Source organism: Cynara cardunculus, assembly GCF_001531365.2.
Source record: "Cynara cardunculus var. scolymus isolate 2C chromosome LG 16, CcrdV1, whole genome shotgun sequence".
Taxonomy (NCBI): domain Eukaryota; kingdom Viridiplantae; phylum Streptophyta; class Magnoliopsida; order Asterales; family Asteraceae; genus Cynara; species Cynara cardunculus.
The window spans coordinates 57,264-72,163 of record NC_037543.1 but is presented as its reverse complement, the minus strand read 5'-3'; the positions used below and the strand labels follow the sequence as shown (position 1 = coordinate 72,163).

The 14,900-nt window shown below is 32.2% G+C and overlaps 1 protein-coding gene and 2 pseudogenes across 1 annotated transcript; 1 reads left to right on the top strand and 2 right to left on the bottom strand.

Moving 5' to 3' along the window:
* Window positions 1-3,603: 3,603 nt before the first annotated feature.
* On the top strand, window positions 3,604-5,140 carry LOC112529815 (annotated as a pseudogene).
* A 532-nt stretch (window positions 5,141-5,672) lies between these two features.
* Window positions 5,673-6,289, bottom strand: LOC112529716. Its single transcript, XM_025141086.1, has one exon. The coding sequence runs from the start codon at window positions 6,152-6,154 to the stop codon at window positions 5,798-5,800; it is 357 nt and encodes a 118-aa protein (XP_024996854.1). The 5' UTR covers window positions 6,155-6,289; the 3' UTR covers window positions 5,673-5,797.
* A 1,783-nt stretch (window positions 6,290-8,072) lies between these two features.
* On the bottom strand, window positions 8,073-11,994 carry LOC112529866 (annotated as a pseudogene).
* Window positions 11,995-14,900: the final 2,906 nt, after the last annotated feature.

The following is a 14,900-nucleotide window of genomic DNA, read 5'->3' as shown; positions in this document are numbered from 1 at the left end:
GGGGGGGGGGGGGGTGCGCGCACATGCGCATGCGGATGCGCATACACATCATAAGGTAAATCACGTTGCATGAAATCACCTCATTTTTCTCTCGTCACTCTCTCATTAAAACTCTATATTCTCTCTAAAATTCTCTTAATTTACTAATGGAATTGAAGTAACAACTATATATTCGGAATCTACTCTTCGAACCCTTCTTAAAAGTATAAAGTTTCTTTCGTTTTTATTAGGGTGTTTATGTTACGCTATTTGAGGTTGGTTTATAATTGTGTTTATGATTTATATATGAATTAGTATCTACAATTTATGGTTAAATACATGTTTGGAATGATCGAATTATCTAAAATGATATAGAAAGAAAAATGGTAAATTATGGATTCAATATAGTTAAATTGGGTATATAAGATTAACCGCACATTAAGTGTTCGATTAAATGTCTAGACGAGCAAAATTGTATGATCAAGCTTAGGATTATAATTATTAAGCGTCTTTGTAATGTTTATAATGTTACGGTATGTTTGGAACATTTAAATGTTGCAAATCATTAAAGTTGGGATCATAAAAGTGAGTTGGTGAAAAATATGAAATCGGAAATTTGGACAGCTTCAAGTCCAATACTTTGACAGTGTATAACTCACAAACTCTAAGTCAGAATAAGCTTGTTTTTTGCAGTTAGAAAGACCTTACGGTATACTACAACTTTCATGTGGGATCGAAAATCCATTTATGACTCTAAGTGGCTCGAAACAGTGTGTTTTTGAGGTTGTTTGCACTGTATTTGGGATCAATCTGTTGTTTTGTAAAATTCATATAAAGTAGATGGATTATTCAAATGAGATTATTCTAAAACTAATAGACTCTCATGATACCAAACTACAACTTTCATTTAGACAATATAATCTGGATTGATCTCTAAGTAAGATAAAAATGTTTAAAAATAAGAGGGATGGAAACGGTTGGATCGAAACAGCATAGGCTAAGTTTTATGTTTGAGTTTTCAATTCGTATCAGGATGTCCTTCTTGAAGTTTACGTTGTTTAAGTACATTAAGACATAAGTAATTTTATTGAAATAATTATGTTATGGTTTTTATGTCTTGAAAATAGTAACTCGTTCATGCATTCGTTAGGCACGCGGGCAAGTCAAACTTGATCGTGAATTTCGTTTGATCGTGCGTTAAATATCAAATTCGGTTAAGGTATGGATATCCTACCTCACTTGACATGGGGATAGCCATTTGTATAAGGCTTTCTAATCCGAATACATTGGTTCTACATTCTCAATGTGCTCATTAAATGCTATTAAGCTTTTGTTTCCTTTCGAAATATGATGTACATTTTTATTTGAAGCATGGATCGTTTGGATCATTTTACTTGTTAGATTGCATCTATTGTGAACCATTTTATTATAGACTCAATATTGGGGGCACCGATACTGAGATGTTTTCATGGTGGCTAAAACGATCATGGCATTCTCACTTATATAGTTCTTAAAAGTGAACTTGATTATGTACTGGTTGAATAGATGGCGTATGGGTCGATCCTAGGAACCGTTATGGGATAATAATATGTGGTTGTGGTTAAATCTACGAAGAGGATTTTTGTGTTGTGCTCGCACCCCTTTCTTCACTTATGCCCGAACGGACTGATCATCCTTTGGGAACAAACTGTACTCGTGATGTGGTTTGGTCTTCGGATCCTTGGCAGGCCTTCGAGACATTTTGACTTTCTTTTGGATTATCATTTAACATTATAAATTATTTTTGGATTTAGATTTGTTATCCCATATTCGTTGTTGTTGTTGGTTTTTTTGTCATGGTCGGGGTCTTTAAAACTGCTTAGTGATGCCTCATTTTACTCATCTTGAAAAGCTTCCACGACCACTATCTACTTGGTATATGTGGACCTTGTTGCAATGTTTGACTTTGAAGGACTTGTGCTATTGAATGCTAAATATGTTTATGGTCATGAATCATGAAGGAGGAGATTAACAGCACATTATATTGTTACTATATGCTTTTGATTTTTGGGATTTCTCTTGGAGTTCAATGGTTTCTATCCAATTGGTTGGGTCTCATTTTTTTAAAATTGAACCTGTTAGTGTTGAAATTTTAGGTTTCATAGTCCTTAATTTGTTTTATGTGATGTAGGTGAGGAATAAGAAGGTTTAGGAGTTTTCATTTTTCTTATTTTGTTGTAATTGTTGATAGTTAATCCATTAGATGGGGAAATGGACATGTCATTAGTGGATCCAACAAAGGATTTATGTTACTAAAATGCTAGCGAAGGAGGAGAAAGTAACCGGAGAATATAAGCCCAACCATAGTGGTGTAAAGGGTTGGGCTTTAATTTCTTTTTATTGTTATGATAATTTGTACATATTCCTTGATCGGTTTGTAGGTAAAAGGATGTATATAATAAATGTTTAAAAATTCAAGAAATTTTTTTTTCAAAAAGATTGTCCAATATATTCAAAATCTAAAAATCCATTTTTTTCTCATCTTTAAATTTTTCCTTTAGCATTTACCACTTGTTTCTAATAACTTCAAATTTTAGTGCAAAATAAATAGTACTAAATTTAGAGGCTGTTTGGCGGTTGCTAAATTATTTGGTGCAAAATGATTAAGTGGTCAAAATGGTTAAGAGACTCTCATGATAAAGTGCAAAATGAAATATAATTGTTTGGTAATTATTTACAATGAATTTAGGGCGCTGAATGGTTAAGGGAGACCTAGGATACAAAATTGTTTAGAGGGTTTTAGAACCATTAAGAGATAGATTTTTTTTTATCAAACATGATTCACCTCTTCACGATTCAGAAGCGATCGTTTAATGGAACTATTAAGACGTAAACAAACAACCCCTTAACTTTTATTACTAGAAGGTACTCGCGCAATACAGCGAGATCCATCTTGATTTTAATATTTCGTTTTATTCTTTATCTCAATTGATGTTATAATATGGTCTTTGTGATTTTGAAAATGCGATAATGTTTTTATTTTTGAATAAAATATAAATTTGAAGATATCATAAAATTTTGACAAAAATATATCGATATTAGTACCAAATTAACTATTTAAAATTTCTTATTTTTTGTATAAACTTTTAGTTCAAATTTTTATTATAATTCAATTTAGGTTCAAAGTAATTTATATTTGGTTTAATACTATACTTTATTTATAAATATAATAATTAATTATTTTGTTAGATTTTGATCATTATCATAACTATATTTTAAATTTTTTATATTTCAAAATGAGATTTTTATCCTCTATTTGATTATGTTTATCATCGGTTAGTTATATGAATTCAAACATGAAGCTTTAATAAGTTGTACTTATGAACAATTTACTTGTAATCTTGAATTTTAAGTAATATACATGAATAAACAGTACTTCATGCATAAAAAATAATTTTTATAATTTTTGTCAAACGCTCTATAATATAGTATAGATTATGTAAGTAATTAATAAACAAAATGTAACTTTGATTTAAGTACAATCTGAACCTGAAAACATTTATTCGGCTTGGGCCTTCAAAGATTTGATTTTCAAAACGAAGCTCATTTTAGCCCAATTTGCTTTTGCCTCTCACACTCTTGTCTTCACTTGAGTATAAGTAGCTCCTCACCCATCGGAATTAGGGTTTCATTTCCTCCTCCTTCAACTGAATCCCGCCGGAGTAACTCTTGCACGCTTGCTGGTAAGTTCTTTATCTGATATATATAAAGTAAACGACGGTTCATCGCGTTAACAACAACGTTGAGTGGTTGTATTATCGTTAATTTAAAACTTGCGATTAAAACCAACGCTCGATCGTGCGATATCGTTACACTTACCTCGGGCGAAGATTGATTTGAATTGTCTTGACTTCTTCCTCGATCTTAACATGTTCATTATCGGCCACGCTCTTATTTGTGAGCTGGTTTCCTCATTTACGTACGTTTTGTCGACGAGAAGCTACAATAGAATAATGTTCACTTACAAATACAGATTGAGCTTCTGAAGGAAGAGGAAAAAAAACTCAAGTTGCATATACAAGGAGACTTGGTGTTAAATTTAATCGTGAAAGTTTTTATCTCGTCCGTTGGGAGAATTACTACTTATGTAATCATAGAAGTGGTTTAAATTCTTGTTTGCATCTGATGTTTAGGTCAAATTTGTAGTTGCTTTGTGGACCTACAATGGTGTCGGGAAAGAAGACGGTACATCTCTCATCTATGATTGTGATTGTGTATATGTGGCAGTGTGATGTTGTTGATAAATTAATTGTTGTGATGTGTTTATTGTATGCATATGCAGAAGAAGACTCATGAAAGCATCAACAATAGATTGGCTCTTGTAATGAAGAGTGGAAAATACACTCTTGGTTACAACTTACAAGACCGTGCTTGAGTCTCTCAGGAACTCAAAAGGTGGATTGAAGTTTAATTTTTTTTTTTAAATTGCCATTGGCATGTACATCTCTGATTTGTTGTGTGAATTGTAGGTAAACTGATAATCATTTCCAACAATTGCCCGCCTTTAAGGAAATCAGAAATTGAGTACTATGCGATGCTTGCCAAGGTTGGCGTCCACCATTACAATGGAAGTAAGTGCAGCATTGCTATTTATATTATCTCTGTCTGGCTCTAGTCCAGTAGTCCTGCTGCTGAAATCTTGTAAAAAGTATAATGTTATTTAAGGTCTAGTTGTTGGAAAGAAAAACAATTACTTTTTTTGCTCCTTGAAATTGCAATAGTTTAAGGTGGTTTAACTAATATTAATTGCTGAATTTATTATGTTTAGACAATGTGGATCTTGGAACTGCATCTGGGAAGTATTTCCGTGTGTCATCCCTAAGTATCATTGATGCAGGTAATTAATTATGAGTATTTAGTTTAGTTATTATATCTAACATGTGAATGGTTGAATTTGATTTGGGTTTATTATGATTAATTGTTGTAGGTGATTCTGATATCATCAAAAGCCTGCCGGGAGACCAATGATTCTAAGTTTTGGCCAAGTATAGATTGGGTTTTAATTAGTAGAGTTGGGTAAATGTTTATTAATTATGTGCTTCAATGAATTTGTATTTTGTCTTTTAATTTTATTCAACAATGAATTGGTTTGGAACTAATCTGAACAACAAAACGAATCTTAATTGAAAAACGGGATCTGGGCACATGTGAGTGGTCCATTATATATTCATTTCTTGAGGTTGAGGTTGGAGTTGGAGGTATTACATTTGAGAAGGTGGGTTATTACTTTTCTTCTTCAAACCAACAAACACCATTTGACTTGTAATAGTAAATCTATTTAAACGTTTATTCTATTTTCATTTTCGAATCAATTAAATCTATTTAAACTTATATGATTGCAAATAGCTTACAGCTAAAGTTGTATTTAATTGGACATGCACAACAAATATCAAAAGTACCATTTTAATAAAATAAAATTTGGAGCACATTATGTTGGAAATGCTATTAAAATCAATCACATTTTAATAAAATGAAATTTATCCAAAATATTCTAAAAAATAAACAATTTCTCAACGAAGATGGATTCAAAAAGAGATCTTTGTATTTATTTTACCTCTAGAAAAATAGTTTGCGAGAATAATGCAAGTATCTTGACAGGGGTAAAAATGAAATACATTATTTTTCAAAATTCAAAACAAACAAAAACAAAAACAAAAACAGGTAAACAAACAATGCATTTCAAATCATCAATATACCCCATTTACATACGTACGTATAAACTAATTTATTTCAGGTACAAAAAGCAAAAACAAAACCAGATCCAACTAGTTGGGGTTGGCTACTCATCCGAATCTTCATCACCGCCGAAGATGGAGAACTTATTGTAGAGAAGGAAGAGTACGAGGAGGAGGACAAGTGCAACACCGACGGGAGATCCGCTGGCACGGTGGATAGAGTTTGGCTCGCCGGTGGAGAAGATGTTGGAGACGAAAGATCCAGAATCGGAGGAGAGGTATTGGATGACTAAGAGGAGAATGATGGGAAGAAGTAAGAGACCTAACGGGCTCAGCAGCTCTGCTATGAACTCTGTCAAGGCTTCGCCTCCGTCACCAAGGAACATAGGGATCCCAATCAAGACGACGACAACCACGGCGAGTAGTATTCCATAGGGCGCTCCTCTTCTTTCCTCTATCATTTTTTGTATCTTGTGTGTGATCTGATTCTGATTCTTATTTTGATTGTAGGGTTTTTATATTCCGGGAGGATGTGGAGATGTGAATGGGTAGTGTTTGTCTTAAAATAGATAGGAATGGTGCTGCTGCTGTTTCAAAAAGGACGCGCTTCCCTTTCACATATATACGTATACACATTTTGTAACCTGATTTATGGGTTACAACTTGCAAGATTTATAAAACCCTAATTCTAGTATTACAAAGAAAATGATAAGAACTATGAAACAAGTAGTTTACACAAATAAGTAGTTCAAAAATCAGTTTTCATAACTACGAGTGCAGTGTCTGATTGGTTTGAGTTTGACTTAAAATGTCAAAAGCAACAGGATATCTCATGTTCAAATCCAAAAAGGAATAAAAATCTCTTTGTGGCCACGAAGGTTTAAATGCGATAATTCCGGACTATCTGCAAAGTAAGTGGTCGTACTAGGATTAGTCGGCTCGTATAATAGGTTGGATATCCAGGTTAATCAAAAAAATGAGCTTTCACCTCCCTATATCTCATGAGATCGTCAAACGTAAAATTGTGTGTGTGAGAGAGAGAGAGGTAGTTCTCTCTTCCAATTTTATCAAGGGATGGCAACAGGAGATGAAGAAAGAAACAATATTTATGAACATTGTAATCTTTTTATGAATGAGAAAATGAAGGACTGAATTCTATTGGTTAATTGGTTTCCTTTCTTTCTTACGTCATATCCACTCTCCATAACCCTAAAAAATAAAATGAAAATGAAAAGAAAATAGAAATAAAAAATGAAAGATGTTTTCACTTTTCAATTAAATAATAAATACTTTTATAATCATCTTAAAATACGTATATTTATATTATATTTTAAAGCATCTGATAAAAACTCTTGAAAATCATTTTTTATGCATAAAATACTGTTTATTAATGTATATTACTTAAAACTCAAGATTGCAAATAGATTGTAGTTAAAGCTCTATATCTGAATTTGTGTAACTAACTGCGGATAAACATAATCAAATACAAGATAAGCATGTTATTTTTTTAAATATAAAAATATAAACTGTAATTAGGATAATTATTTAGTTCTAACAGAATACTTAATTATTATCTTTATAAAATGTTATATTATTAAACCAAAAATAAATTATTTCCTTATTAAATTATAATAAAAAAATAAATTAAAAAAATTACATAAAAAATGATAAATTTTAAATAGTTGATTTGATATTAACATTGATATATTTTTTTAAAAAAAGTTATGATATCTTGAAATTTATATTTTATTTAAAAATAAAATCGTTATTACTTTCTTAAAAACACATAAAATCGTATAATAACATCGACAGAGATAAATAATAAAATAGAATATTACAATCGAGACGCATTTTATTGCATTGCGCAAATCCTCCTCTAGGTTATTATTAAAACATCCACATGTAAAAGTAATCATGATCGCCATATCCTTGCTTTAATTCATGCCACCGAACCTTTTTATAATTTCAAAAATTACATTTTTAAGCACATAAATAAATGTACATGTAGCAATTTGGGTTTTACCATCATCTATTTAAAAGTATTTTTTAAAATTCATTATTCATGGGTGGGTCAGTAAATTCTCAAATTCAACAACAAAACCTCAAGACCACCAAACCACAGTTTAAAGATTACCATGCCACCTGAGAAATTTAACATTATTATGTATGTATGTATGTATGGATGCATGCTGGTCTAGTGGTGAGGAATTCCATCCTTTAGCTTTCGCTCTTCTTAATCATCCCCCATATTAATTTCAGACAGACTATATGTATATGAGCATGACCTGCCTCTGCCTTTTGTTTTCAGTGTCAATGGGCTGCACCTTCTATCCTTAGCCCGCCCCATTTTACAAATAATATCTTCCTATTTACAAGTCATTACCCAGAAATCATCATCATCATATCAATTGGTAAGTACCAATAAAATTGATAGCAACTACATACCAACCAAATCATTTTTTTGGATCAAAACTTAGCAGATGCCACTGGTTTACACGAAAAGAATACCACCACATAACAAACCCAAAATCTTCAACTATATCTCTACTCTGTAATGCCAGAACTTGTGCTATCCAAATCAACYGAACTCCCCATGCCTGTATCTTCTTCCACTTCACTGTCTTCATCACCACTAACCTCTGCATTTTGACGCCCAAGTTTTGCCATCTGTTCTGCAAGCAGTTTGTCCTCCCGTTCACTCACCTGCCACAAACAATTCATGCATCAACTACCAAACCCAAATATTGGTCTTAAACCTACTATCAACAGTTCCATGCAACCCCACCTAAAATACTCGTTTCRCCTTGTAATATTTATCCTTCACTTCAATATAAACTTATCTTTGATATAAATGTTTTCTAATCATATTGTGCTAATCAATCCTAGTTTCGAAACAAAAAGCCAATGAAACCACCACCTTGCCCTTGCTATGATGGGATCAAAAAGAAACCTTCAGTTTTTGGCCTGAAACAGTGACTGAGATAYGGACATATGCCAACCAAATAACTAATTCTAGTAGTAGTGTGATTAAATATGTTTTACACATTAGTATTAAAGCAAGCCAAATAGATAACGTCACATGYTAATTACGAATTAAACCTTCCAAGCAGTGAAAACCTACAATAATAGTTGTCATGGCACTGGAGAGAGGAAGGAGGAAAATTTAATACTTACTGCTCGAGGTGACTCTTTTATGGTCAGTTTCCCTTTATGACGTTCTATTGCAGCAGCACAAGCAGAAATTGCTTCAGTAAGAACTCTTATCCCTTGTTCCTATACAAATTCAGGAAGTTCCATCAACAACCTCTAATAGAAACCTATTGCAATATCAAATGCATCAGAGATGATGAAATTTTTTACAAGATAACTAAATAAATGGTCCTTGCACATGGCTAACCAAAATTATGACCATAGAAGCACTTGAAGATCCTCAAGGGTTGAATCTTATATCTAAGCCCTTGATTGGGAAGAGGTTAGCAAATTATGTTGAATAATATTTTGCTGGATGTGAGAATAAAAGAACAAATTAATGCAATATATTTTTGAAGCTGAAACATACAGAAAAATAGCTTCACATTCTTGATGATATGACGAGTACTCTCAAGGGTAGTTGCTATACATTGTAATGGTTGACATGCGATTACCGACTCTCATATCAAAATTAACCATAAGACTTTTGTCATCTTTATTACTTTTGTCATCTTTATTACTTTTGTCAGTATTTTTTTTATGTTATTATGTGGGGTTACCTTGTCCAAAGTCTGAGTATTAAGAACATAAGATGGTGGAGCAACCAATTTAATTTTCACCAAGCAGTCTTTGGTGCCAACCGCTTCAGCTCGTCGCATAGCTTCCTGTTACAGAAACAAGTCTTCAAAACTCTGCGTTCTTTAATATAAATTTTTACTACAAATAAATCAAACCACTCCAAAAAAATGAACAAATATGTAGATACAAGAATGAGACGAGTGGCACCTTGATGTGAAGGACACCATTAAATGGGAAACATTTCATCTCAATATCAGCACGAATTTTCAACGGCTGTGGCGTCATCCATCTTCTGATATTCCTACCAAAGCCTCTTTACATCTTCTGAAATGGCAGGAACCACCTTTGCCACCTACAAAATGGGAATGCTAAGGGAAATTACGATGAACAGCATGGTTAAAACACCTCAAYTTGCATAATTACCTCCTTTCCATCTGAACCAATTTCTCTGACAACACGAGTGAGTGACTTAAGCACAGAATCAGGATCATTAACAATTGATTTGAATGCCTGAAAGCATGAAAAGAAAGCATCAATATAGATAACTGCAGAAAAGAGCAAAGCTTCACAAGTCAACAAGATCTAACCTCAAATGCATGACCATATTTTCGGTACAAAGGCCAGCCAACATGGATGTATAAATCCTGTCACAGATAACTTTGTATTTCATAAGAAACCCCTACGCAGAATAAAAGACCTACAGATCAATACTAATCACTAATTCTTTGGCTAGGACGGCTATCTATACAAGCTTTTCTAACATATAAATGTTAAATAAGCAAAAACAACCAGGAAATGGAGAGGGATAAAGCAAAATAAGGCTAATCAAATACAGCCAGCAACAACAACAACTCAATGTATAAGAAGGAATCAGGGGACAATGAATATCACTTTTGAAACTGAAAAAGATTCCAAAGGACGTCCAAAAACAAGGCCTAGGACAAAGAATATTCACACAACCCAAAATGAAAGGGGAGAAAGAAAGAGAAAAAACATGGAATTTTCATTAGGGTAAGCATATTCTGGAAGTAATACATCCGCAAAACTTTGCAAGGATCAAAATAAGAGTTATATAAGGTGAAAGTAACCGCTTTTTCTCTTATGAGCAATCAGATAGAGAAAGAGCATGTATGTGTAGAATCTTATATATCTCGGCTCCTTTTTTCTCTTAGAATTAACGGCTTTCATCTTCCAAATATCTCATTCCTTGAGACTCCACACGCTAAATAGATCGTGTGTAACGGAAGTGGCTATGGAAAACTCTGGTGCTAATTATATTGGTTTCATTTAATAATACATGCTAGTTTCAATACAACATAGCACAACAAAAAGAATCTTACAGGGTGTTGAAGGGGGATCTTTAAGGGAAGGCATGAAGCTTAATTTTTTAATATTTTGGTGATCATACACACAAGTGGCACAACCATAAATCAAATCACAAATCAGCTGAGTTACATTAAAATAATTGTCTTGAAAAATGGGCCAGCTTCCAAATTTGCCTCAAGTATCTCTACATGATGCTGTTAGAAGAGAGTACATTTTCTGTTGGGTTAGAGAGATAAGGCGTTTAAAGCACATCTACTGTTATTGTCTTGCACTTGTAGGGAGCTATATATAAGTTCTGCAACTACACTAGTTTGACACTTAAGTGAATTATTATGCTGGTATGGTGATCTTCTTGAGTCAAGTCTCTAGTGTTTGTACTTTCAAGCTAAGGTCTAAACTCAAAAAGGTGAACCTGGTGTAGCAAGGCCTCTCGAACTTTCTTGAGTTTAAGTCTTTAGACTTTGCTCTTAGTGTTCATTGCGTACAGAACTAATTAATAGTTCTAAAGCCAACTAGATGCCAATTTTCAAGATCCCTGAATACGGGTAAATTTTTCAACCATGAGATCCAACCTGCAATTAGAAGACCATTAGGCTTACAAATAGAACTACTTGTATGTAGTGTCATCACTTTCTTTCTTCTTCTTTTTCAAATCCAGACAACCGCATAAAATTTTGGAAATATACTACTCCAGTTAATATGCATAGACTTAGCAATCTCGTAAGTGTTTATCGATCACAAGTTAAATTTTCAATACTAATCCATCATAAAATTCAAAAGCTACCTCAAGATCAACATTCTTAGTCTCGGAAACATGGCGCATGATGGAGTGCACAAGCTTGCTCTTACTATACCTCTCCTCACAAACTTGGACATCCTGTTCCGATAACCTCTTTTTACTCAAATCAATATACCCTTTCTCGGCATTAACACGAAGCACCATAGCGGGCTCGATGCGGCCTACTTTGATTAAGCTGCCAACACTTCGAATACGGCGGCGAGATAGATCCGATAACAGGATCATCCCTTCGATGTTGTTGTATTCAAGGAGAGACACATGAGTGGCAACATCTCCGATTTCCTTGACCTGGATCATCACCGGCGTGTCAACTTCCGGGTATTTAGCTTCATACATGCGGCAATCAGAATTTGGGGGTGATGTTGTTGACATCGTTGAATGGGGTTCTACTGGATTCTAAAGGGTTTTGGACTTGGTTTCGATTTGATATCGAACAACAAAGAGTAAGTTACAGATTTGGTCCCTATAGTTATATTAAAATTATGGAGGCATTATCATTGTAGTTTCAATTTTATTGCGGGTTAGGTCCTTTTGATCTAACTTTATTTAGTTAAAGTTATTAAGTGAATTATATTTTAGTCATTTTATCTTTTTTATTTAAGAAAATAAAAAGTAAATAATATATATTAAACTAAAGTTATTATATAATTAAATATATTATATTATAATTCAATATCGTCTTTATCAAATGGGTCTTCTTCTCAAACATCTCTTTTTTGTTACCTCCCGAAATCAACACCCTTTCACCGCCCTTAGAAACCAACAAAAACCACACCACCACCTCTAATACTCCAAAACATCACCATTACCACTGTGAAAAGCTAAAGAAATCAAAACATAATAAAACAGAGAAATCTTCGATCTAAATTCATGGATGGGTTTTGATTTGGGTTCTATTTTTCGATTAATTTTGAAGAGTTGTAGGTTTCTCTCTAAACCAGAGCTGAATAAGAGAAAAAAAAACCCAAAATAAACTTTGTTCCATATTTGAAGCATTTCTTAAATTTTTTGTGGTTTTGGGAATTTGATGAAGGGTTTACGAGGGTTTTAGGTTGCCCTTGGTTAGCTATGGTGGTGAAGTTCTTTAGGAAAAAGACAAGTTGGTCACCAATTGTGAAGCTCTTGAGGAAGACAAAGGCAGTGGTTGATTGGGTTGGATTTTGAGATGGGGGAAGGATTATTGTTGTTGTTTAGGGCCAGAGATGTGAAGGAAAGGAAAGGTGTAAGTGGACGTTGTTGCCGGAGATGAAAATGTATAAAATGACTAAAAGAACATTGACTTAATGGAACTAAAGTTAAGACAAAAGGCAATTATTTCATTTGGAGGACCTAATCCAAATTTTCATATAACCACAAAAACAAAATTAGTAATTTACTAAAGAACAAATTTTACTTTTACAATGCATCATGGTATTGTTTTTATTGTTTGTTTTTATAATAAAACTTATGAAAAGTTTATTTTCATCGATGTACTTATAATTCAAATAATCAACAATTTATATGCAAAGCATAAATTTAGATGAATATTTATGTATTGACATGTTCGGCGAACATAAACTAACTTATAAGTTAGCTTGTTTTTTTATACATATTCGGATGAACATAAGGTAACTTATATATCGAAGCTCTAGTTGGAGTAGTTTATAAAGAGTTTTTTTTGTCACTTTTTTCAACTATGATCCTCATTAATGTTAATTATTATTTATTCTATTAGTTATAAATAAATATCAATAAAAATAATTTTTTAGTAAATAAGATTAGAAATTAATTAATTGTAACTAATATTAGTTGAAAATTATTAATTATACATTATACATTAATATTAACTATTAATTATTTAGAAATGTTTTTAGTCATATCATTGTTTTATATTATTTTTTCATTTATTATTCAATATATTTGATTATCAAAAAAACAAATATAACAATTCTAATAATGTATATGTAAGTTACATAAAAACTAAAGTTATATCTATTTTGTCTAACAAATAATAAAATTATGTAAAATGGTTTTAATAATATTTGATTTAATTATTAATTTTATATTCTTTTAAAGTACTAATTAATTAGGATATGTGAGATTGACCAATTTTATTCATATTGTATGTAATGGTTATTCAAAATCATAAGATGTAGATTTTTTTTAGAAAATGTGTTTTAACAAATCCAAAATTTTGAATATATGTATATATATATATATATATAATTAATTTGAAATTATTTTAATTCATATTATATTATTTTCATTTCTATTTAATATCTTGATTGTATTAAAATCACTTTTTACTTCTCAAATATTTATCAATTCTCAAAATAACTTTTGGTTATATATATATATATATATATATATGTATGTATGTAGAGAGAGAGAGAGAGTGGTGTTATGTTTTTTTTGAGTTTAAAGTCCATAAGAGACCCAAAACACCTAATCGGTCAGACCAAACTGTCATTTTGTGGTCCAATTTAACCGTTTCGTTCTACCGCTATTATGATTTGGTATATAATTTTAGAGGTTAAATATAATTTAGTTTACCATATGAATTTTGAAAGATGAACATGATTGATTGATAGGTTGAGGTAGATAATAAGTATATACATAATGTGAATATGAAAAAGTTGGAATGTCATTACATTTTTCAAAATTATAAACATAAATAAAAAATATAAAGGAAAAAACATACAAAATGCATAACATCTCCTTTTGCAATAATTTTACAATCTTTTTACATATATTATTTATTCTTAAGTCGTAAATAATAATAGCAAGGACATGTTAGTATTTATTCATTTCAGGTTCTGTCAATTTTATAACAACTATCTCCAATATATGCATTTTGTAAACTATAACAAACGTAACATTTAGAAAATTGTACATGAATAATCTATATCTAGACTATATTATAAAACATTTGGCTAAAACTCTTAAACATGTTCATCCCTAAACGATTTCATCCCTATCCGATTTCATCCCATATCTGAATTCGTGTAACTAACTGCAGATAAACACAATCAAATACAGGATAAACATCTCATTTCATCCCTAGGGTGTGCCTTTTTTAGGCCCCTTTTCTTGCTCTTGTGCTTTCCTCTGTTGTTTTCTGGTCTTGGCTCGGCTAGGCCCTTCCCTTGTGGTTGGTTTCTTCCCCCCCCCCCTCTCTCTCTTTTTCTTTATCTTCTCCCCTCTTCCTATCTTTTCTTTCCCATCGGGGTGCCTTGGTTCTTTCTGGTGGTTGAGGTTTGCCTCCCACCCGAGCGCGTTATTGTTTGGCTTTTAGCGTTTTTTTCTTGATCTGGAGGGGTCTCCCCCCTCTCTAT